Below are 26892 nucleotides of genomic sequence, written 5' to 3' on the forward strand. Positions count from 1 at the left end.
TTATTAGTTGAAAAATAATATTTAGCATATTAATTTTATTATCAATCGAGAATCGCGCTGTACTTTAGAAACGCATTGTGCACAATTCCGGTAACGTTTTACGATCGCCTTTTTCGCACGAACGAGCAAGATCGACTCGAGGCTCGATGACGTATCGCCGGAAATGACGAATAAATTGGACAAAATGGCGACCAATATCGACGCAACAATTAGCTAATGCATCGAATGGCGCACCATCATCGTTGCAACGCGATATATGCGAGTTTTACGAGTCGATGGGAGCTCTCGGGCCGCGAGAAAATTCGCTATCCCAGACACCCTCGGCCCAACCCCGCCGATAATTGCGGACCATAAAATGCGATCCGACCTCACCATCTCTGCGGCCAAACCCTCGTCTTTTCCACACTGTGCTGGAGAGAGCTCGCCATCTCTTTTTTCTATCAGTCCATCTTTTTCTCTCTCTTCCCTTGGATATTCGTGCGACGGGAAACCGACAATCGCCATTCCGAAAGAAAGGAGTAGTGGTTACGAGGGTGAATCCCCGCGTTACCTCGGAGATTTTTAATGGTTATCGTTTTTTAATGGACCCGCCGTGGCACGTATGGCTGCTTGAAGATTAGGATAGAAGAGACGCATTGTTCTATTAATGGCGAGAAGTCGAAAATTATTTCAATGAAACTTGGAGTACAAAAAAAAAACCGATGGAAAATATTTCAAATTATTATCGACTGAACGTTTTATTTAATACGAGAATTCTGAGAAAATATGGATATTGATTTTTCTATTATTATTTTATGTTATTATTATTGCATTATCTTTTTGCATAATAAAATGTTATCGAGTAAAGTTAAAAGTTAGTAATGAAAATAATATTTTGCGTAAAAAAAAGATTATTTTAATTAACCTAGAAGAATAACAATTTTTGGAGAATTTATATATATGATTGCACAATTCTCCCTCACTTGAAATTTATATCATTTTCGATCAAGATTACAGATGATTAAATAATTTTAATTCTATATTAATTTGTCGAAATCCCGAAATCGTGCAATTTACACGTATCATTATTCCGGACGCATGATTATGCAATACGCGACGATTTATACCAAACGCGAATTAATATTTAGAGCACCATCGGGTGACGTTACGTTATATATTCAATCACCGAGCCGTTCTCTTTAAAATGACACACGCGGCAGTGCGGCGATATTTATTATCATTAACCGGACAAGCGAACACGCGTGTTTAAGCGCCGAGATACGTGTCCGCGGTACATAGAGGTCACATCGTCGGCCGTAAAGATTTAATCGATTCCCGACCAAATCGCGCACATGCGGAAAACACGCGAACGCGACATACATTGCGAGTTCCGATTTCGTCCTTTTTACTATTCGAACAGCGTATTCGCCCACCTACTCTGTCACGTTGCACTGATTTCGTATAATCGAGTCCGAGCAACGATCCGGCGTCTCTATATCGGTCAACCCTGCCTCTCGATCTTTTAAATAACACAGAAAGTAGGGTGTAAGGCAAAAATTTCTTGTGCTCTCTTTGCGATACAAATTTTACAACTTTGATCAATTTGACATTTCGACAAATGATATTTATTTTTCATCTCTTTCAGGAACGTTTTTTTATTGTTCTCGAAGTAAAACGAAGCAAATCTATGATTTGATCTCGAAATTAGACACGATCGTATGTTCTCGTCGATGTAGACGCTTCTACTCATCATACATTTTTTTATTGGCTTTCGACCGCATCGTGTATTAGCAATTCTTATTGATCGCGGATTGTGATTTCGCCCTTCTCATTATTCACGCCGCGTACTTGACCCGCCATCGCTAATCTATCGCAATCGATCGTGCACAATTACGCAAAAAAAACCTTCTCTCACGATTTTACATTCTCCCGCTTTGATATATTATTATGCCAAATTCAAACTGCGTCACGGTGAACAGTAACGACGCTATCTTTCGTTTAGTTTCCAATTCCAATTAGCCACCGAGCAATTATGCCCGGCTGCCTCTGGCTCTTAGTCATCATCGATCGAAGTTACTCATGCGATGTTGTGTGAGATAAGACGCTAATAATTATAAGTCCTCTCCTTTGAACATTCTTATAATCCGAGTTACTCGAGTCAAGTTCAAAAATAAATTATTAATAATTGGTTTTAAAACAACGATACAAAATTATTTTTAAAAAATATAAAATTTTAGAAATAAAGCAACAATAAATTTGTGTACGCCTAAGTTTTTTTAACAATTTATTTTTTCCAATTTATCCTTCAGATGTGAAAATATAGAATAAACAAATCCCGAGTCTCGCAAATCGATGCAAAGCGTCACGATGCGGAATGAAACTCGGAATGCAAATAAATCCTTTTCACTATTCGCCAGATATATCTTGTTAATTCGTAGATTGTTCTAATTTCGCGTAATCCAACGCGTACAATGAGTTATGCTTTCAACTATTGTCGGTTACGCAATTAAAGTTTTTCGCGCATTTTATCGTGCGTTTCTACTTGATTATGGTATGCGTGAAGAATGAAACTGACATTGAAAACAGATTTTTTGCCAAAATACAAAATTAAATATGTATCTGCCGACATGATTAATTTTACTGAGCGGTTAAAACAGTTAATTATATTGTATAGATAAAAATTAAGATGCTATTGTAGCAATGTATTAGAGTCCGAGGAAAAATATGAGACCAATTTTTATTATGGCATTTGTTCAGCCATCTGCTAACAATGAGAAGAGGCATAATTTAAATAAGAGGCATAATTTTCGTCGAAAAACTGACTTCTAATTTTGTGTATTATCAACATAAGTGCAACTAATTGGATAAGGAGGGCACTACTGTCTTCTAGTTAATCTAAACATATATTGGAGAATGTAGAAAGAAGGAAGGGGACGTTCTGGAGCACGTTCCACTTATGGCCGACACAAACTGTATAAATTAGTGACATGAGATATAAAATAAAAATAATTATTCGAGATATCTCTAATTAAATCTATCAACTTCAATCACGATAATTTGACAAAAATTGTGAAACTCAGATGTATGGTTGTATATTCGAGAATCAACTATATATTAAAGTCAATCGATAATATCTCAAGATAGAGTATTAAGACTATGTATCTCGAAGACGCGTTCAATACGAGTGACGTATCGGTCGCTCCGTAAAGTCGTGGAACGTGCTCAAGAAGGAGACGACGACGGGGGACATATGTAACTTACGATTCACTCCGTGGAGCACCATCGTGGCCGCGTTCTACACAACTATAAAAGTGTCTTCGACGGCACCCACCGTGCGCGTACTCGTTATATCTCTCTATAACCCGGGAGAGCGAAAGAGATCTCGCACCTGAGCCACCTCCGCGCGCGCGATTAGCTCATTCTCTCGTGAACGAGCGCGGTTCGGAGGGGACAATTTTCCGAAAAATAACCGGGATTTCGAGTTTTAGATCGAACGACGCATTACTGTATGTGACGCGAGAAATGCAATCACCGACGTACTTTACTTCTTCTTCATCGGATGATGTCACTTCGGTCGCGACAATCGTCTCTCTCTCTCTATCTCTCTCTCTTCTAGCTATTTCTTTCTCTGTCTACCTCATCTTATCGGAAGTTATCAAGCTCAAAAGTTCGCGGGAAACGTCGGCCGTGTCAGAAATGATTATTACGACGAGGCCTTTCGAGGTCACGAGCGGACAAATGCCACCCCGAGACGTTGGGGCGTCGCGGTCGTCGCAGTGTGACTGGCGAGACTCACGATCACCCCCTTCCACTCCCGTTCACGCGCACCGCGATCCCCTCTACCAGCCGGTTCTCTTTCACCCTCCAGCGCCCTCTCTCTCGCGTCACTCGGCCACCCCTGCGTGCGCGCCCCTGCTTCTCTTTCCCTGTCGCTCCGTCGATGAATCCCCCAGCATTCATCTCCCGTCTCTTTCCCTCCTACGCTCTTATGCTCTTTCTATCTATCTCATTCCTTGCGTCATATGCTTTTTCTTCTTCATCTCTTGAGATTTTTTTATGTCTTTTTCTTTTTATTTTTCTCCCTTGTTCTTTCTTCTTACTCTATTGCTCTATTTACCCCTATCTACGTCTGTCTCTCTCCTTCTCTTTGTCGCACTCTCGCACTTCTCCCTACTCGCCTTGTCGCGCGCGTCTCCTTCTGTCCCTCAGCAACCCTCCAGACACTGGCCAGGCGGGCGGTCACGTGAACATCGGCTCGGCCAATCGTGCGCCGAGTGACGTCATCCGCGTAGGTTCTCGCACAGTTCGAGAAAGAAGTCGCGGGCGTAAGGGTGCATTTGTGGACCCCGGAGGGAGATGTGCCACGGATGGAGTAGGGATGGATGTGCCAGTCGGTTCGATCTATGGACGATGTGTGATGCAACGGCGGGACTAACGATACTGACTCGGGATCCTGTGGGAAGGATCAAGGTATTGTGCGTTCGGTTTGTCCGCTGCACTTTTGCTACCTTTCTTTTATTTCCTTGGAGAATGTATCGTGAAATTTTTTGATGATGATGATGTATTACATCTTTTTTAAGATATATTCTTTGTACTTTATTGCACGAAACTATCTTCAATTAATTCAGCATATTTCTAGATTCAAAAATGGAAATTATGCACTATATCTTTTTTGTAATCTCTGTATATTTTTAATTTATATAATCTTAGAAGAATTTATATATAATAAAAAATTGAAATACATATATATGAATTGATGATGTAATTTAAAATTCTTCTTCAACTCCCCGTTCATTCTCTCTTTTATTTTACAAACAATTAACGTTTAATTTTTTCCTCTTCATTTTAATGTACACTGCGTGTTTTATATTTGTATATTTTATTGCATCTTCATTATACTCGAAATTTATTAAAACTCTGTAAATTTATGCAACCTGATAATATCCTTTCCTTATATCAAATATTAACTTTTTCGACTATAACCCATTAATTTCACAGTGACATAACTATCATATTTGTGAGAAAATTTCATCTGGTCCACCCGGGCAGAAGTCCTCGATATTAGTCGCAGATTTTTTGCCTCCGGCTAAAACATTTCTCATGGTGCATCTGTACTATGAAACTGTAGGCAATGTATGACTATAAATTGCGTCGAGAGCGGCTCATACCGAGGCCCATTTTTCTCCTGGCCGAAAAATGGGTTAGTGCCTAAAACCTTCCTGTTTGTATTCCGCGCTCAGGCCCTTTTTTCCTCTTCGGGCTCGTCGTCACCGAAATGAAATTCCACGCCGCATAGTCGAATGTGATGCACCGGAGAAGCGTTAAATTAACGTTACATATGGTTCTCGTAAAAGGGTTCTCATAAAATTTCCTCAGTAATAAATCAATTATAAACAATTCTAAAAATTATTATCCATTAATTTAATATTGGTAGACGCATTTATTATAGAATGATTAATGTGTATATTTTATTGCGTATTCCGGTTAACAATCTTAATACTTAACGACAAATACCAAATAATTCGCGCTACAAAGTATAAATACATCATTATCTATTTATAGACAATCTACAAGAGTCAGTCTATGATTTAGTTATTTTACTTTAAATATTCAATGGTTTACTCAATGGGATGTTTGCTACGTCTACTAGATATTAATGAGTCGTTTTCATATCTATCTTTTATAAAGACAAAAAATGTTAAAATTACTAAAGATAAAAAAATAAAAAAATATTAAAATTGAAAGAATAGAGGTTTATGGCATTTAACATTATGGAACATTTGTTTTAGTAACAAAAAAATCCCTTTGATGGCAAAAAGACGTCTCGCGACTTTGCCGTTACTGCGATCGGCCACTGCCAGATGTGGATTTACTGAGAAAGTTTTATGCACAGACTGAAAAAAAAAAAGAAAAAAGAAAATAGTAGAGAAGTCAGTCGTAAATCTTGTGCCTCGTAAAATTTTCCGTTCGTCTTTTATTTGCATTTTGCCGCAACTTTAGCCCCTTAGAAGCTCTGATCGTAATTTATCTTTTCGTAGGAAATAATGCAGGTTAATTCGCATATTAATCAAACGTTGACATAACGCGATATTAAATTTTGATATCTGTTGAGAATATGTAGTATTGTATGTTACGTATTAAAAAATACAAAAATAAAACTCTCTAAAAAAAACTGACATTTATTAATTATGTTTGATGCAAGCACATACGAATCTCTATATGAATCTCTATATTAAATCCGACGAGCTACAAATTCGCAAATAATTAACAAGTGTATAATCATATATTAATAAATTGCATTAACAATTAGAAAGCAATTATTAAATATAAATGCAGCTGAATTAATATATAATTCTAATAGTATATAATAATATTATTGAAATTAATCAAATAAATGTTATTATATATATGCGAGGGAGAGAAAACTTTTTTATATAGATAATAATACAGAGTACGTTATATCTATATAGTACGATATTCGAAATATAAGATACAATATTCGAAACACAAGATACTTCATAATAAGAATACTTCATAATAAGAAGTCTCGTCGTAATTTCAGAACCGTCTAAGTAACTTAGCACCAAGCGTCTCGTCAATTTCTCTTAAAGACTTTAAATGTTGAATCCATTGAAGTATTAATTTAGCATCGCACAGACTTGAAAAGACCGTTGCTCCTAAGAAACTCGTTTAGCTTTTCTATTAAACGAATGCTTTTAAAGATCCAAGAGCCAGATTGCAATTTACAATGGATTGTTCCGGAGTAGATCAACGCGCATGCGAATTCGTCTTTAAACGAGTGCTTTCAGGACGTCGATGTAATCTCAAATTTTTGCGCCGCTGAATTCTCGCTGACCGGGAAAAAATAATCCTTTTCAAATGCGACACGCGAGCGAAGCCATAAATCAAGTCAGGCGCAATAATTGAAACGCAGGCGCGAGCCATCAAAAAGCAACGATTCGATTCGCGCTCGTGAGGCGATTCTCGTTTTCTCTTTCTATTTTTGTCGTTTATTTTTTTCCAACGTCGACGTGTCGCGTGAATGTCAGGTAATTCGGATCGCGCGAATATCCGCGATTTTTCGGTTAGCAAGCTCGTGCGAAATGGGACAAAAATTTATAGCTCGTAGATAGTGGCAAAGCGAAAAAGGTGGCTAGTGTAACAATAAAAAACATAATTGCACTTCATCAGTGATAAACTCTATGTTTCGTAATAACGACTCTACACTATGTGGCGAGTATCGAGGGAATTTTTTCCCAGAATTCGCGGTCGTATCGGAGATTTTATTGGATGCTGTTGCAATTTTTAAATTTTATCATAACATTATATCCTAGTACTATAATCATTCATTTTCAAATTTAAATTACCTATTGTGCATATGATTAAATGTGTTGATTTTTTCATTAAAGTCATATTGTGCACTTAATTTATTATATATTTATACCTATACAAAATGCATATGCGGGTGTAAGAAATAAATCAAAACCCGAACGAAAAAAGAAACAAGTGAAAATTAAAAAAAATTCTCCATTTAAAAAAGACTATTTTGCATAAAAAGATTTATATCATGAATCTAACTTTACTTGAATACGCGCGCAAATAAAGCTATGCAAAAATACATTCCAATGAATCTGCATTTACTGAAAATCAGAACTGCCCTTTCGAAAGCGTTAATCTCGCGACGGGACGATTAATCTGACGAATGTATCCTCGTTGATGTGTAATGAATTCAAAGATAGGTTATCCGAACACAATGTACCGATAAAATTTTAATGATTACGACGATTGCCCGCTCGTCGCGACAGGATGAACGCGATGCATGAATCGGGACCGCGAATCGTAATGCAGTGCGGGCATTATATCGTGCATTATTCCGCATATTATTGTCTGCGCCACGCCAATGAAAACCGGTGCCTAATGACCCGCACAAATCATTGGCCGAGCATTATCGTAGGACTGCAAACTACGCGCATGCATATGACAGCGCGGCAAAAAAGTTCCCTGTTTGCTCGTGAATTTGTCAGTGCACCAATTGTTAAGTCCGCTGCACATGACGCTGTTAATAATTGTAACAAGATTTGCAGTCGTGCTCTATAAACTTGGTACCCTATTTTAGCGACACAATACTTTTGTACATTTGAAGATACACGCTTAAAAATGTCACAAAAAAAATATTTTTTTAACGTAAATAAAAACTGTGCTTATTTAATAAATATATGTATCTAAATCAGAATCTCGGAAAGCGGAATTTTACTATTAATTTTTTCTTGCTTCGTTAAAAAATTTATAAATGGGAAATTACGTGATAAATAAAAACGTGAAATTACATAAATATTACGCGATAATATTCTGGCGAAAAAATAAATTTTGCGTGTTTCTTAGGTGAATGATTACACAAGCTACCTAAAAGGGAATAAAACGTGAGTGGTGTGCGAATGGAGCCAGATCTTAATAGAACACAAAAGAGAACGGGGCACTCGTTTTACGGCATTTCTCCTGTTTTCACACGTAGTTTATACATTTGGAGAAAAAATCGCATGACCTGAATTTTTCCCCCGTTTTAACAGAGAACATAAAAAAAGCTTGCGGTGAGAGAAACAGTTATTATATTTTCACATGGCCGACGACACCGAGTTACGAATATTTCTTATTTTATCGTTATTTCTCTTTCGTTTTGTTAAATATATACATATATTTATATTATATTCCGCATTAAGACAAAATTTTGTAAAATAATAATACACATTTATCTCTAAAAACTATTCATCTTAATATTGAAATACAATTTTCTTGCTTTCGATATGGGAAATGAAAATTATATAAATAAATTATCTATTATTAAATGCCATCATTGCGCAATAATCGATATTTTGAATAATCAATAAATGAAGTAGGACATGCGTAATACAACTTGGGAAAATTCGAGATCGTATTTAAAATATCATGGTACCTTATCGGGTAAATTGATATCATGGTACCTTACCGGGTAAATTTCATTAAAATTTTGATATCATCTGTTTCGAATAATTATCGAGGGTTCGTTCTTCGCGGTGCAATGCTACGTCGCCGAGCAAGAAAGAAAAGATTGAAAAGATGGGGATGCAGGATACAGGCGCGAAAAAAAGAGAGAAAAAAATAGGTTGGTGCAGGAAGCAGGAAGCGGATATAAATCGACGTGCAGCGCAGCGCTCGTAATTGCGTTCGACGACGACGGCAACGACGACAGCAGCAGTGTCCCTTTTAATTAATGCGACACACTTTTTTTCCTATCGCTGAAAAGTGCCACATCCTCGTAATCCACACCAAGACTCCCTTCCGAGTCCATACGAGCGCGCGATGGGGTTCGTTAAATAAATGGGAAAAAAAATCCGTCGACCCTCGAATGCACTGCCTGCTTGGTTTCGATGCCATTTCTTCGTCCCCCGTCTCCGATCTTTTCTCTCTTTCTCCCCGTGTCGCGAATTACGCGTATTTTCGTTTACTCCGGCTTCGGATTAACGGAGTAAATGTAGCCGGAGGGTGCAACGAATGTGTTTGGAGAGCGATATACTTTTGAGGTGTAGGCATCTTGGAGTAGTTGAAAGTAATCCATTCGCGAATAAATATCGAATTAAAATGTCTTTAAATTAATATATATATATATATATATATATATATATATATATATATTAATTTAAAGACATTTTAATATATATATATATATTTATATATATATATTTTTTTTATATATTAAATATATATTTATAATGCCATTATATATTATTTTACATTATTTAATTAAATTTTATCTTTTTTAAATGTATTATTCTTAAAAATTTTTCCCACTTGTTTTTTTGCTTCACACTGATTAGTTGATGAAACAGTATATTCACTGAGAAAATAAGTCAGAACATTAGAGAACGGAGAACGCAAAGAGAGTCAATTCTCCGAGTGCGAGGGATGGTCTGTTGTCGTGTCCTGCGGCAATTTCCGTCCTCGAATTGAAATGTTATTACGTTAGTGACACGTTCGAGTATTCCTCGTACCTCCCTCTTATTTTCTGCCTACTTCTGGCTTCTCTTATAAATGTAATTTGAGTGAATAAGCGTATAAAAAAAAACAAAAAAAATTAGAAGCGAAAGAGAGGAAAAAAGGAATATTTATAATTTTAATTTATTATTCAGAGAAAATCCATCGGAAAAAAAAAAAAAAATAATTAAGAGAAATAAGTTATATAAGTAATATAATTCGCTTTAAATGTTAATGCATGTTTAATAAACAAATCTAATTTAATAAAGTGTAAAAACTTCAAATCAAAAGAAAAGAAACAGAAAAGATACAAGGAGAGTTAGACATGATCTGCAATTTAATTTGCCTTCAAGAAAGAAGAAAACAGGGAAATGAAACGGAACGTCGTTAATCTTAACATGCAGTACCTGCGAAGCGAATTTCGCGAGAAAACGACAGTGCTATGGAATCGAATGAAATTCTGGATATACGATTTTCAGTGAGCATATCCCGACCGGCGAATCACCGAAGATTCGTTTGAGATTTCTCGGCGCCAGTCACGTGCAATCGAAAAAAAAAGGAACTCGACGGGCCGTTCGTTCGCCCGCGATGTAATTTATGTATGCACTTTTGTGCGAAGCCCGTGGTTTCGTAATTCACGTGGGAAATTTCGACGAATGATTCGCGAAACGACTTCGTTCTAATTTAATTACCGATTCAATGAATAATACATTTTATATAGATTGAGAGATCTAAATTACTGTATTTTATTACCTCATTTGTTACCTTGATTATTTTATTACCTCATTGATTCGCCAGGAAGGAAACAATCGGGAACAGTGCGTATTTATATAATTCGATTGTACGCGAAACAATTGTTTAAATGTGCAAGTTTAATCATTTAATTAAACTACATTTAAATTATTTCGATAAAACGTTAGGAAAGCTAATTGAAAAATTGATGAAGATAACGTCGTATAAAGTACAAATTTTATAACAATTCGCATCGGATTACAAAGATACATCGTAGAACTGCGTTTACGAGTTCAACGATCTCGCATACCAATGTGTTTCTCTAACCGTGGCCCATGAGAACTTTCGCCGAAAACTTTCTCGGAATTTAATTTCCATAATCGTTGCCCCGAATAATCACTTAACTCTACGATCCACACAATTCGGTATACAAATACCATTCCTGTTAATTCTCTGTTTCTTCCCTCTCAATTTTTCAATATTTAACGAGAGATCGAATCTCAGATAGCCGGAAGATGAAAGAAAAAAAAAGAAAGAAAAAATATCCAAGCCACGCGGCAACTTAGTGTCTTGAAAACAGGAACATTCCGGTGGTTTAATGCCGACAGTATCGTCCATCCCGCGTGCACAAGGGAATGGACCGACATTGCTACTTCTATCACCCTTTTTTATTTTCTTTTCGCTAAAATGAGACGGCGAGAGAGGAAGCGAAAAAAGAAGAAACGTTGAAGCGAGCAGAAGATAACCACTCCGGATAGCGAATTTTTTCTCGCGGTAAAAAGGAAACAAAAGTAAAAGACGATGCCACAGGTGCGGAGAGAGGGAAATCTCGTGACTTTTATTGCAACGGACCGTGTTAATCCCGAGCACCTATAAATTCATCGAGCGGGAATTGCTTCTTAACCTTGCCTGCATCGCGCTAAATTCCTTCTGTCGAAGTCTTAACTAATGTACGTGATCCTTCTTTATTACAGAAGGAGGTTTTTGTCCCGTATATTGGATTTGTTATCATTAAGTAATCACCGAGTGTTGTAGCTATCGTGAAATGTCATGTAGAAAATCATGTAGAAAAATTTTGATTTACGAACAATATAATATTGCGAGCAATAACATTCCTTTAGATGCAATATTAATCATTTTTAAATTTAGATCGAATATGCATTATGTACTACGAGAGACTAATTATCCGGCAAAATTATTCCGTTTTTCGAGACAAGGGTAAAAAAGAAGAAAAATAATTTGTCACGGCAATTCGCAGAATTGCAATGAGAGGTCGACAGAAAACCGAAGAGAAAAAGCAAACTTTTAATCAGTCGGTCTCCCCATTATCCCCAACAACCATTCCGATTCTTCGAGGTTTCAACCCTCCCCCGTGTACCCCGTCTCGCTGCCAGCGTAGGGCGGTACATCCGCCAAATTACATCGTCGCTAATCCCTTCCGGTGGCATTAATTAGCTCTCCCGATTCCTACCGCCATCGATCCTGAGCGACAACTCGGTAATTCGATTCTCTCGCTTACGATGCGGTTTACAACTTGAGAGTTACGTTAATATGCGCGATATTCGAAACTGCCTGGATCAAAGAGCCATTAATACGCAAATCGAAGGTTCGGTATAAATCCATACTACGAAATAAATCGTGTTGATAAAATCACGAAACGAATTCTACTGTTTTAACTATTTGCATACAATTCCAAGATCGTTCTTCTTTTACGATTAAATGCATCTGAAAGTATCGTGTCCTTTTAATTTAATTATTAAAAGATCTCTTTAACAATCTCATTTAAACCGTTTGAAATCCGCATAATGCGAACTTTCGAAAAAAAAATCTAGATATAATGTGGCGATTTCACGATGGAATTTTTGCAGAAAACCTCAGGGCAAAACTGTTGTGAGGAAAAAGTGCAGTTTCTTCGTTTGCATGCATTGCGAGCCCACCTGCGCTTCTAACACAGTGCAATTTGCATGAACGTCCTTGTTTTGAAGCCCGCCGGTGGTTTTCGCCGTTTCGTAGCTTTCATGCGAACGCGAAAATCCAACCCATATTTTCCGCTATTCTATTACACGATCGCCGAGAGGAATAGAAATTATTTTCATTAAATCTAAATTGGCTAGATTAAACATTTTTTTTTTAGATTATTAAATTTTTAACGCTATAAATAAAACATACTTTTGGCATAGGTATTTCAAGAGAAAACTTTAATTTAATTTAAGAGATATTTAATTAAATATTTAATCTTTGAAAAACTTTAATTTATTTTAATTTAATTTAGAATTTAAATCAAATATTTAATTTTTAAAATTGGAAAAAATCTAATCATAGCTTCTTTAAAATTTTCAAACCGAGTGAAAAGCGTTCATTAAACTTAAAGAAGCCATCATTAAATTATATGCTATAATACTAAAAAAATAAAGCTAAAAATAAAAGATAGAAATAAAACATATTGAACAATGTTATTTAAGTACTTGTTATTTAAGGGGCGGGAATGGGAACTGACAAAAATTCAACTGAGAGAGAATGCAATTTCTTGTTTCAAGTACTTGGCGAATAATAGAAGTGACAAAGAATTAGCTGCAAATCGAAACGATGGCGGAAACACGTGTCCCAGAACAAGAAGCGAGATCTTTTTCCTTTGAATACGCTTAACTGCAAGAACAGTTTCGTTTCTAGATGGTAGGTCAGACAGTCTAACGAGAAGCACGGAAATGATGAACGACAAAAGAGAAGACTTCATTGGATCTCCGGAAACGGATTAGAGTACCGCGAAGAAAAAGACTGAATCTCGAATCTGACGAAACGGCTAGAAAAGCCGGTAATTACCCAATAAAATTCTTCCGCACGACTAAGGAAGGAAGATTCCCCTTATACTCGTTATCCCTAAACGATCCGTTTGTTCTTATGGTGTCCATCAATTCTCATAATCCTTTCGACTTCACTTTCTGCGGTCTAAAAACGATTCGTTGAAAAAAAAGAAAAAAAAAATTGTTACATATACGATATATCTCGATTACAATTTTTTTTTAAATTGTAACTTTTCCAATCAATCTCTGATTTATTTCTAATAAATATCTTGTTTATATATACAATTTATATATGCATTTAGCTCTAATATTTACTGTATCCGATGTGTACGGTAAGCATATCTCTAGAGTTAAGTAGCCAGTTTCTATGGCGAACAGGCAAAATGCATTAAAAACGTTCTCGACAACGTGTTTTCAATCGCGCGACACTCTTTATTAGTCACGATTAACGCGAAATAATAGCTTCAGCGAAGAGCGCGCGATCGATAACGAAAAATAATTTAACGCGTCGGGGCGAACTGGGTCATTGATTCGCTTTGCGTTAGTTGCCGGGTAAGTACCCGGGTAACCAAATTTAACTCCGACGAGCTTTGTAATAAACGGATAAGTAAATACATTAGCCGCGCTGCCATAGTAACGCATAAATTCGTGATCCTGTCGAATGCGCCGATAGCGATTCTTCGTGTAATCGATTATCCTTGTTACATCGCGTGATGGAGTTATTTTCCGATGAGCTTGAAATACACGTATTCCAGAGACGATCGCGCGAGATAAATTATTTGTCGCGGAGGAAAATGGTTATCTCGTGAAATATTTCTTACAAACAGCGTAGATCATGCGGGAAAAAAATCTGAATACAAAGATGGATGTCATGAACTGTGAGCCTCGCGTAAGAACGTGAAAATTATAGCGGAGCATCGAGATAGATCTCAGGAATGAATGCACACCGCGATTCCGAGTGGGCGGTTGGTCTGACGCAGCAAATAGAAAATAATACCGGGCAGCATTGTTCTCGTTTCGTCCTTTCTATTCCCCTTGATCCACTCGACGTTCGTGTCCCGCTATTGCAGGATCATCCGCTCTATTGTCGAGTTTTGTCTCCATCTCGCCTTCCTCATTTCCCTCTCCGCGACCCTTTCCCTATCCTAGTAGTAGTAGTATTCTCGCACATCTCACCAGTTTTTTACTGTTCCGCCTCGAACGGCATACGTATTCCTATTTATTAGGGTTTAAAAAGAGAGACGGAGAGAAAAAGACAGTCGTGACAGATTGCTACGTTTATTCTGAGAGAAGAGGCGACGGCCGCCTGCATTATTTATCGCGTTCGCTTATTATAGCTATTCCGACGCGAACTGATTATTGACGCGACGAAAATTTACACCGGTATATATAAAAGTTTGAATCTCTGTCTAGAAGAATAAAAATTTTTCAAAAACATAAATGCAAATAAATATATAAAGATTATCGGTGAAATACTGATATTTCGCATAAAGCTCTTCAATACGCTTAGTTTTTAAAAAGATTGCAGTCTGCAAAAATATTTTATTATCGATTTTAGCTTACACCTGTCATTCTTCATTTCGCGACATTGTTATTTGATTTGATAAAATATATTTCTATCAATCGATTCTTGCTCTACTTTTTTCTTTTCTCCTTCTCTCGTTCTTTCTCTCTTTCTCTATTCGCAATTCCCTTCCTGCATATCGTCCATATTTTATCGTCCCTTGAGCAGGAACGATAAGGCCGCGACAGATTGAAACGTTTATTCGAAAGGGCGAATGCGTGCCGGTTGTGATTCATCACACGCGTGCCGATGAAATATACTTTCTCGGCGAGCAAATGAATACGAAAACTAATTTTCGATAGCTATTCTGGTGATTCGACCTCGTTTTTCAATTTTCCACGCGCTCCGTCACCGTCGCCGCCGCGGTAATCGTGAAATATGATTATTCCGTCTCGCGTAGATTATTTTTAACGCTCGATTCCTCTCTCCTTTCCTCATTCTCGTTTGTATTTGTAGTCGTCAAAAATCAACCGACGATTGATCGATCGGTATAGAATCGAGTCAGGCAGAAGCGATCCAATCACGCCGACTTTCGAGCAGCGATATCGTGCAATCCGGCGAGTTGATTGAAATATCCGGCGCGCTCATTTTTTCCACGACGAGATTTTCACCGGCCGCGGATTGTTTCCGCAATTTTCCACGTGTTTCCTGGAAACACTCGTGAATATCTCGTTTTTATGATCCAACAAACTTTTCGCACGCAACGCGTATTGCTCATAGTTAATCTGATTGAACACGAACATAATATATTTCTCTGTGTCAATCCGTTCTATTTTTTACTTTCTTTTATTTACGATGTTTTCCTTTTGCCTAATATACTTAATATACTTAATATACTTTTATTTACGATGTTTTCCTTTTGCCTAATACACTTAAATTAGTTAATAAAAATGCAGATTTGTATTTGTCATCGTGACATAATTTATATCTATGCACATTCACAAGCCTTTATATCAAATTTAAAAGCCTTGATATCTGCATATCGAATGCAACAAAGTTTACAGCTGTAAAAGGAGAACGATACAATGATCGACGTAGGTCTCGCTTTCACAAGTCCGTGAATAGAATTTTCCCAAAACTCTCAGCCAGATCTGGCAGTTCTCTGAAGTGGTGCCGACAAAGTTCAACTATTTGGCTGCCAGACGACAAGCAATCGCACCGGTCTCGCTCGCGATAATAGACTTTTAAACTGTCGATAGACTACATTGGTATGGAGAAGAATGGCAGCAGTACACCATTAAACATATCTGACTGTGTGTAGCGTGTTTTTCTATTGTATTAATGTTGCAATTAAACGGTACGACGCATAAATTTCGCAAAATTAGTTTATTGCAACCATAAAAATATTCATAAATTAGTTATAAGATTTGTTCTCCTTTATAGCCGAACTTCTTACATTTTTTTTGTTTTTTCTCTTCTTTATCTTCTAAATATATCTATCTCATTTTTAGAGAGTGTAAGAAATTCAGTTGTGTAAAACAAATCTATAGCTGTATCAGAAAATCGTGTTTCAAAACAGTTTAACTTTTTTACAAGATTTGTTTTCACAAATTTCAGAATTTCTCTTAACAGATAATTTATAAAGAACAATTGTTCATTATAAAATTATCGCAAACAGAAGAAACATTAAATTAGTACAAATAATATTCAATTATGTGTTAACTGTTGAATGCACAATAAATTAATATAATTGAAAGAGGCATAAATATGAATAAATGAAAAATCAAAAATATAAAAAATAATTATTTGATATATAAAACAATAAGAAATATACACGCGTTTAGATGTTATACGTGATCTAAATACTTAATAAATGTTCACAAGAATTAATATATTTTCTCTTTCAATACATTAATATTTGAATGATATATATTTTGTACGCTAAAGTGTGTTTAATATCGAATAATGCCAAGCCAGACAAATTACGATTCGACACGGAGATATATATATACATATATATATCCTTCCTTCGTCCTATTCCCATAGAAAAAAAAAAACTTTTACATCGACGACCGCGATAGGAGTAAATTATCCGCGGATTAAGAGCATCGTTCACGCGCAAAGGAGGGTGGCCAATTTCTAAAGGATCTCTCGGATATGTGAAACTCCATTTTTCCGGATGGCGGTTACGAAAAATCGGAATCGAGCTGTGGAGCGATTTATTAAGATCCTCGACGGTTTTCCAAGCAGAAAGTAAACCGGAGCTGGAAGATGAAACGAGGAAAACTGACCGGGAAAAGAGCCAAGAAGAATGATCGTAAGACGCGACTCGTCCTGGAAAATCTTAACGCCCTGTAAAACTGCGGGTCTCGCTGTCCCGTTCTCTATTTTTTTCTCGGAGAACAAGGTATCAAGCGCGGAATATTTCCCGAGAGCCGTGGAAATAAATCTCGCAACGTCATATCCATAAACATATTTTTACCGGAGAAATCTTACGGAAAATAACAGAGGAAAATTTCGTAAGAATCGCGATATCGGGTGAATTTTCAGAGATGTAAAGAATAACATAGTAATCATTTTTCTCATTTACGATTTTCCCATATTAATGTTATTCATCATCTTATCACGATATACATAGAATTACTTGCGCTAATATTTATCTCTGGCTCTTCTGAATAAATTGCGAACGAATGATTTTATAATCTTATTCCGAAGATTTTATTTAATTTCTTTGGGAATTGATACGCGATTTTTAAGCTCATATATCGAAGAAGCTTTATTAAACGAAATTAATATATTTACATGTATATATATCGAATTCAAATCAACAGAAATCGATTATGTAATTTCGCAATTCATATCTTTTATTCTCCAAATTTCCTGAGAAATTATTACCGCGACATAAATTTGCCATTCTATATATGTGCGTAAGATAACTCGCGAATGAAAATATAAATACTTAGCTAATATTTAAAATTATTTTTGCAAAAGCATATTATAAAGATAAAAATCTACAATTAAATCTATATTAAATTCATATTAAATCCACATAAGAGATGCTTTTCTAAAAATCCATATATCATATTAAATCCACGTAAGAAATACTTTTCTAAAAATCTATATATATCTATATATATCTATATAAATCTATATATATCTCAATGGAAAAATATTTATTTCCTCTCTCGGGATATTTCGTAGATCGGACGAATGCAGACCGACAAATTGCGCGCCATGAAAAGCGAGGAATATTACCAGGTACAGCCGAGGAGAGTATATTTACTCGCGAACGTAATCACAGACTCCGTGCCGTTCACTTCTGCCAACGCACGGCTACTTTCGCGATGTCGTCACGGCCGCGTGTATTGCTCATTAATTTGAACTACGGCCCGACCATTATGCCGGAATGCGCGCTTTCGAAATAAAAGACAACGGATCGCCGCGCGTGTATATGCCTCACCACCCACGGCACGCGTCGGCCGCATTATGTGCGCGACCTCCGATCCTTTCATTCGACCAGACATTCGACTCGAGCAAAAATGCAATGGGCGTGTTCGCTTATTCTTAATCGCGTTACAATTTCGACATCCCGGACGTAGAAACATATTAAACGATCCGTTAGCGGCTGTTGCGACAGAATTTTCATTCAATATACGACGCTTAGTCATTTAGTATCGATCGTCTCGTTAAATTATATTATCAATTTGATATGTATCATCAAGTCGCAGCCTCTTTAGGCGCTTCTCGAATAAATGTACTCACCTAGGAAAATCTCGTCGATGTCATCGGCGTGAAGATCAAGATCGAGCTCGGGCGCTCCATTGTTGCCGGTCGGAGCCTGATGGCTCCTCTTTGCCAGATCCATCAACTCCAGAAGATCGTCTCGCAGCTCGAGGCGGCCCGCGGCCAGAAGCTCGGCCAGCAGGGTCAGATAAGGTGAGGTCAATACGCGTGGACTGGTAGCACGCAGGCAACCGGGTAACCAGAGTCCTGGGAGACTGTAGGGAACTACCGGTACCGCTCCGGCACTGACGAAGCCACCGTTCAGGAGTTCGCCGCACAACATAGATGCCGCGATGACCTCAGCTCCTCCCTCGTGACCTTGGCGCCGCCTCGATGTCGACTATCTGCAAACCGCGCAGTGGCTTCGATTAATACGAGCGGAGATGGAACATTCTCGAGGATCGGGGAATTAATTGCTAAACTTGCGGCGAGTTTCAAAGGTTAACGGAGTAAGAAATGGGATGGGACGTAAGTGCGAAGAAGAGTATTTCGCGTTTCACGGTGAAAAAGTCGTAGACTGAGCTTTAAGAGAGTCGAACGAGAGTTTTTACACCTAAGGAACCCAAGTCCGGTTGTATTTAGTTGAGTGAATTAAGATTGCTAAGGCTAGTTATGCAGCAAAAAATTAAACAAATTTCATATCATCGTAAAATTCTCCAAGAAAATAATTATAGAAAATAATTACTTAATCGATATTGCAAATATATAATTTTAATAAATAAAATATATATTAACATTCATTATTTTAAATATTAATTCTAAATTTTTTGTGTTTTTCATATCGACGTAAATCTGCTCACGTTAATTAATTTCTTTTTTAAAGATAAAACTTTCTAGCAAAATGAACTTCATCATCGGTACACCATAAAGTGCAACCTTACGTAGGACGCATTTTTCTTCCATTCTACCGTAAACTTTGCAGACCATTCAAAGTGTTTCATCATTGCATTTATTTATTCTGACGTAAATCTTCATGTCTATGACGCAGTCAAGAAAATAAACTCCAACTGTTTGCGTGTCAAAGTCAGTTTCTCTTTGAAAAAAATTTACGTACATATGCGGAATACGTATATATTCTGGGGTGGAAAAGTTCCATTGGCAGTAGGGACTTTATGGAGTTAAACTTTGTTATGGAATGTGTTCCTCACGTCATTCCGCGCCGTGAATACCACGGGACACCCGTTTCGTAATGCGCGCGCATCCTGGCGCAGGATTTCGCACTGTCGAAGTTATCGCGAAGCATATTAAATATACAATTTCGTGAATGAACATCGAAACCAGAAGAACGGATACAGAGATATAATAGTCGCGATGGAGAACAAAATTTCAAGTTCAGTCGCGATAACAAAGGAATCAAGTAGAAGATAATACAAATACGAAACAATTGGAGAACAATACGATCTCTCTCTTTCTCTCTCTCTCTCTCAGACGTAAATGCACACAATTATCGTGAAATATACGCAAATTAATCTCACCCACAGGTCAAGTTCCAATGAAATACAAACCGAATAGAATAACGAGAAGGCGGAACCGCTGAGATAACGGAGATTAACGGGTGTTCAAAAGCGAAGGCGTCTAAACAATGTAACTGACAGAATGAATCGATTTGGTTGGCTTGGCTCGAGTTTAGCTGAGTTGAGCTAAGTTTATCAATTCAATCATAGTAGATTTAATCTTTTTAAACTTATTGTTAGTAAATATATTACTAATTTATAAATAAATATATAAATATAAGTAAATACATATATTACTAATTATTTTTTACTCTAATATATTACTAATTATTTACTCTAATAAAATTCAGGAAGATACTTCTTAATTTGATCACGATAAAAAAAGATATCTTTAATATTACTAATTATTTACTCTAATAAAATTCAGGAAGATACTTCTTAATTTGATCACGATAAAAAAAGATGTCTTTAATTATCATCTGATGTGTCTTTTCAACAATACACTCAATTCGATTAACCAGTGAAATTCACGCACCATTTTCTCATGCATATAGATAAGATTCATGACGACACGAATCACAGACATGGGTCTTTCGAGGGAAAACGTCACAGATTGTAAAATTTCCGAAAATGTTCTTCGAGAGGATACGCGGACACACATTCGATCGCGGACATCGACGATGCGGTACTGAAACGATGCAAATGGAGCGTGACAAACGGAAAACCGGAAGTGATCCAATGGGTGGAGAGACATTCCCATGGAGCCGACCATCACTCGGCACGATGCATGACGTCAGGCTTGGGTGCGCGAGTGAATGCATCGAGTGATCTCACGGCAACAACGCTGTGATAAGCGTCCGATGCACCCGGCAGTGATAAATGGCAGATGAGAATTGACAGTTTTTATGGAATCACCCAGCAAATAAATTCGACTTTATTTTTACATGTCATAAATTAAAAGTTCTTAATAAATAAGCATTAGAAAGAAAGCGATCTAAAAAATTAAGGTATATGACAGGCCATGCGAGATTGACTTATTTATGTTATAAATAAAGAAAAAATATTTATATAAAAGAAAGAATGAGACACAATTTAAATTCTATTTTTTAATTATGTGTAAAAAAACGTGAATCCAGTCTTCAGTTTTGATATTAAAATTTAATCAGATTTGAATTTTTATTAATGGAATATTCTAACGAACGTTTGATAAAGATACATCAATTAAGAAATATTTCTAACTGAAATTTCATCGTCAATAAGAATGTGCAAACAATGGGAGAAATGTTATATCGAGGAAGATATGACAATGCGTCAGAGCTACGTTCCTGGGTACGTAGACACGTTTCCTTCACCGAGCCAAGTATGGCGCATCGGAGGTGAAACACGCATAGAGAAAACATTTCGCTCGTTAATCCGATCGCCTACGCACGAATTCCCGTCGCACGAGATTACATCTCGAGCGACTCGAGATTATGTCGCGAGAAATTCCCACCAAACTTTGGCGTCCCTGAAATTCTGGATCGGAATTCGCGGCATCGCGCAGCGGCGTAGCGTTTCGGGGACCGACGCTGTTTATCTCTCGCGGAAAATCAAAGATCATGCCGGCACCATACGGACGGTAAACACGACGAAATTATTACGGCGGAATCCTTCGAGAATATTTGTTGGAGCAAGCAGTATAATACTCATGGCTTATGAGGTCGCGGGGATTCCGCGTGCGTCACCGTCGTCGTGGAAATTACTTGGGGGAGAGAGCAGACATATGTAATGTCATTTATATAGCGCATGACCGGAATTTGCTCGTGATATTACACTGTAACTCAGAATTCTTCCCCGTATTCTCGCGACGATGCGCGTCATCGTGTCATTTGCGAATCTGTTTCTCTCCAGATGAAGAAAAGGTAGCAGCAGAACACTTGCGGTTTTATACGTAACATAAATAAAAAGTTTGAACGAAAATATACTTTGAAAAATAGATATTTGTGTTTTAAAGAAAAGTCGTTGATTAAGATCAAAATGCGAAATACGTGTTAGCAATGCACAATATCACGTGAAAAAAATCGTATAGATTATCGAGAGAGAGAAAAGAGTCTATTTCTCTCGTTTTTCAGATCCTTTTCGCATCCTTGTGTCATGGAAATGCTCGTATCCGGGATGGTATTGAAATCGAAGCTGCATAATTTTCTGATTCTATCGAATGATCGATCTCAATTGCGTCAAACGTATCGTAAAATACAAACGAATGATGTTACCATTACCATAATTTTAGAGTGATTAAAATAGAGATTCAAGACGTATCAATCTTTATTTTATTGTGTATTTATAAACTTTTTTTTTTCAAACAAAAGTCAACATTAAAATCTGTTATAAAATTATATTAACTGTCATTGTATAATTTGTATTTGTTCATCCTTTAACTTTGATCTTCATCAACGACTTATCATACATTTAAAGGTTTTATGACATACATTGCATATAATATTTTCCTGCTAAATATTTGTTAATAACTGTATGATATATTGTATAAAATAAATTTCGATTCAATATTTGTTGATATTTGCAAAATATATATATACATATATACACATACATACAAGCACATGTTTCCTATAGATATAATCGTGAAATCTCAAAGTTTTAATTATCGATATTAAATACTGTTTCGATTTCGATCTGATAACATATATCAAATTGGTTAGCGCGGCAAGCGCAAATATTAGCAATACATTTCCGCCTGTCAATACGTCGTGATATTTGCGCGTATTGCAACATCGAAATTGAAACGCATTTAAACGCGACGTATGATTACAATTAACGTTTGCAAGTTTTTTATTTATCCCACGTTATTTTTTTGCGATACGTCATTGCCGTCCTCTATGCCAGTTTATTCCATAAAATCACTGAAGCGCACATCCATTCAACTATAATTCAATCTAAAAAATTTCATTGTAATCGCCAAACACATAAGAATTTACTAGAAACATACAAAACTAACTAGGCAAGAAAAAAATTGAATTTTTATAATTTTTAATCGCGACTGAGATTCAAATGAAAATTATCTCGAGCGTGCATTTAGATTAATCCGATATATCTAATGGGCGCGTGATAAACAATTTCGTACGCGTACATCGCGCGAAGGGGAAGCTCTAATTATTATCGTACAGATAAAGACCAGGATGTGTGTGTGTGCCCGGATTAAAACTCCCTCCTTGTTATTCGCACGCGATTCGCACGAACGTCGAACCGAAGTTCGCAAGTCCGCGAGCAGCTCACGGCGGAATTGCGCTATTACTAAGCGGGATGAATCACGACCGACCAGGAATATCGCGATACCGGTACTGGCAACTTTCCGGATAATGCGGCGAAGAGTACGGGGAGTGGAAGAAGGCATCGACCAGGGGCGGCAGACGAACGGGCGCCGCGGTAGCCATCCTCGTTATCGCCCACCCTCTCGCTTGTATGAAACTGGAACAACCTCCCCTCCCCTCCCCCCTTCGCACCCAGGAATGCTCGCGCAAAACGTACGACCGCTCGGCACGAGATATCCATTCCGCCTCGCCATATGGCCATTCATAAAGCGGCCTTAAACACCGGTCTTAACCACCCCGCGGAAAACGGGGCCGTGATTTATGGGCCGCAGCCGTGGATTTTGCCTCGGAGAGGTCCCCACTAAAAATTTTACGACTCGCAGAATCCGAAGAACTATTCCGCGGCCGCGAACCATCCCGCTGCGGTCGTCGGATTAACCGCGACTTCTCTCTGTTATTTCGAAGCGCGGTTTCACGTTTCTTCTTTGATACCAGGGTTGGTCGCAAGGGAGTATTTTGAGAGTATTTTCCGATGGAAAAAAAATGTTAACCGACAATGTTGCGCTCTTCGCAAATATTTTTACTCGGGACATACGTACACCTGAGACTTCTGCGAGGATTCAAAGTACGATCACGTAAAGCTAACGAAAAGTTAAATGTAAGTGAAGAACAGCGTTTCTCTGCTAATACTTAAGTAGCGACGTGAATTTTCACGAAAGAGAGAGTTTAATCTTCACGCTATTTATCTTTTAGTCCGTAGTGTGTTTGTGAGATTAAAGTAGTTATTCTCTTCACGATATAAAGTATAAAGGTCATTTATTAAAATAATACAAAAAGTTATTTTTATCTGCTGTAAAGCGAGTAAAAAATATAAAAAGAGATGTTTGATCAACTTTATCTGAAAATAGAGCTTGATGTTTATTGATCTGTCAAGATGTATTCGTCCTATTCATGCCTATTCATGCGTTCTTGCACATGAAATGTATCTCGCACGGGCGTTCTCGTCGATTTCTTGTACGATTAACGTCGGAAAGAAGTCGCACACACGACGGAATGCGAGCTTAACTGTAAAGAGTCCTCGAGCACGTACACGCGAATCCTGGAGAATCGTTTCCACCCTCGGCGTCTGGGTAAACATCGTCGCCGCATCGTTACCGGTTGCAATCTCGGTCGTACTCGCGAAAATCTGAGAGAGGGACTCGATATCACCTGGCTTTGGAGAATCGCGAACACCACCGGAGAAGGCTTATAAACGGTAAACTTAAGTCAGATAGATCGGCGCGCGATATCGCCCTTCGAGCTTTACAATAATCTGACGAGTTTCACGATGGATTCCATTTGGATCTTCCTTGGTGCACGATTATACTACGAAGGGACGAACGCGATGATAATCAAGATGAAATTGTCGGGAACGAAACTCGGGCGTACAAAGGACGCTTTGATCGAATCGCAGACAAAGAGAAATAATATTCGATGATCGTCGAACGATTAATTAAAGCAATTGGAATTTAATTTAATGAGCGTTTTATTTTATAAATGCATACACACACACACACACACACACACACACACACACACACACACACTCTCTCTCTCTCTCTCTCTCTCTCTCTCTCTCTCTCTCTCTCTCTGATGATTTTTGACCAGTTCATTTTTCATGATGGGATTGTTTTTTACAGAGAAACAAAATTCGACAATCGGAGAGAGAAATTTAATTAGATAAATATTTAATTCAGTTAATTTTATATAAAGAATTATTTAATAAATGATTGTAATAATTATATTTAATAAAAGTACAAGAGAGATTTAATTTATATATTAAATATATAAATTTAAAAAAAGTGAAATTTATATATTTAATTAATGGTTTTTATAAAAGATGTTGAAAAAATTTAATGAGTCTTGTGATCACATTGTAATCTTGTTCTTTTCTTTTCTTTCAATAAATTTGTGCATTGCATAATGACATATAAATTTGAAATGAATAAATTAAATGATATTTTGTATTGATGTTCACAAATCGTATTGACCCACTTCTGAATAACGAAAATTGCATTGCATTTACTGAAGTATACATAAAGCATATTATGCGGTATAACGATTTAACAAGGATGTTAATTATTCAAAATACTATGCATTTATTTTTTCAAGCGTTTGTCATATGTGACTTCAAATTTTAATTACGTTTTTACCACGTGCCGGACTAATTCACTTGCATTTATGAATTATTGTTAAAATAAAAATTATTACACATTAATTTGGCGTTACACAATTCACTATTCAACATTTATCCGACAACCATTGCTCGTTAACTAATCATGTTTAATCTCAATTTCATAATAATTTCTTAAAATATTGTAATGACAGTGAAATGACATTTGATAATAATTATAAACATGTATGCATTTTTTAAATCAAATCTGTACAAATTACAACGATAAGACAGATAGGGAAAGAGAGAGAATATATTTTATCTAATCACCAAATTATAATTCTGCGCATATAATAATGAAGATAATAATGTGAGAGGCAGGAATATACGACATCAGTCAAGGAAGCGAACATGCCGTCGGAGGTCTCGGGCAAATTTTTCACCCTAAAGCTCCTCTTGCTGCTTGATTACATTAGGGGTGGAAACGACCTTCCTTTTCAACCTGCTGCGAACCGGCAAAATCTTTGAATCGAAGTCGGCTCTTCGCCGACAAGAATCTCATCATTAAGATTTTTGATTTGAATGCAAATGGCTAGTTGCCCCTATCCCGCTCCCATCCACGCTTTGGCGAATATCTCCGGGGAAAATGAACAGGCTCTGTGTCTCAGATGAAGCATCCCGGGATGCACTCGAGATCGATGTTTCGTAAAACGCGCATAACACCCTCGCTCTAAAGGGAATTTCTTTTCTTGTTTAGCGCGTATTTTACGAGCACGATCGCACGAATCAATTCCATTTACCCTTCGTGCCATATAAAACAAAGGAATTCAGTAATATTTAAAATAAATCGAAAGGAATTTGGCTCGATATATATTAAACAACACGACAAGAAAATTAGCGATTACGAGCCACAGGATGGTAATGCCTAAAAATTCTTTAATTGTACGCGAAAATTTTAAACGAGAACGAGGCATATGCATATATTTTACTTGGTGCATTTACCAAGATATAAATTCTCATTTTTGAGAATTCTATAAGTCAGTAATATTTCTCTTCTCTTTCGAGCGACGCTATTGACAATCGTACGTATACCTTATCGATTCCTTATTACCCCGCCTGGAAAATTTTGTGAAGTTTGAGAGGCGGCTTCCTTGATTTTCCTTCCACTTTT

General features: G+C 37.1%; 1 protein-coding gene across 7 annotated transcripts in view; it reads right to left on the reverse strand.

The window, feature by feature from the left end:
- Positions 1 to 26892, reverse strand: part of LOC105248275 (protein Fe65 homolog) — a 141226-nt gene that overhangs the window by 79542 nt on the left and 34792 nt on the right. For 4 of the 7 annotated variants that reach the window (XM_011252973.1, XM_011252968.2, XM_011252974.2 and 1 more), the window contains exon 3: positions 18787 to 19151. In XM_011252973.1, the coding sequence (XP_011251275.1) occupies positions 18787 to 19090 (304 nt within the window). In that variant the 5' untranslated portion in view covers positions 19091 to 19151. Of the gene's footprint in view, positions 1 to 3240; positions 4575 to 18786; positions 19152 to 20796; positions 20928 to 23423; positions 23579 to 26892 lie in introns of those variants that run through there. The other 3 variants (XM_011252970.2, XM_011252971.3, XM_011252975.2) reach the window with 3 other exon arrangements.

The sequence above is a fragment of the Camponotus floridanus genome, unplaced genomic scaffold, assembly GCF_003227725.1.
Source record: "Camponotus floridanus strain SB8 unplaced genomic scaffold, Cflo_v7.5 scaffold27, whole genome shotgun sequence".
Taxonomy (NCBI): Eukaryota; Metazoa; Arthropoda; class Insecta; order Hymenoptera; family Formicidae; genus Camponotus; species Camponotus floridanus.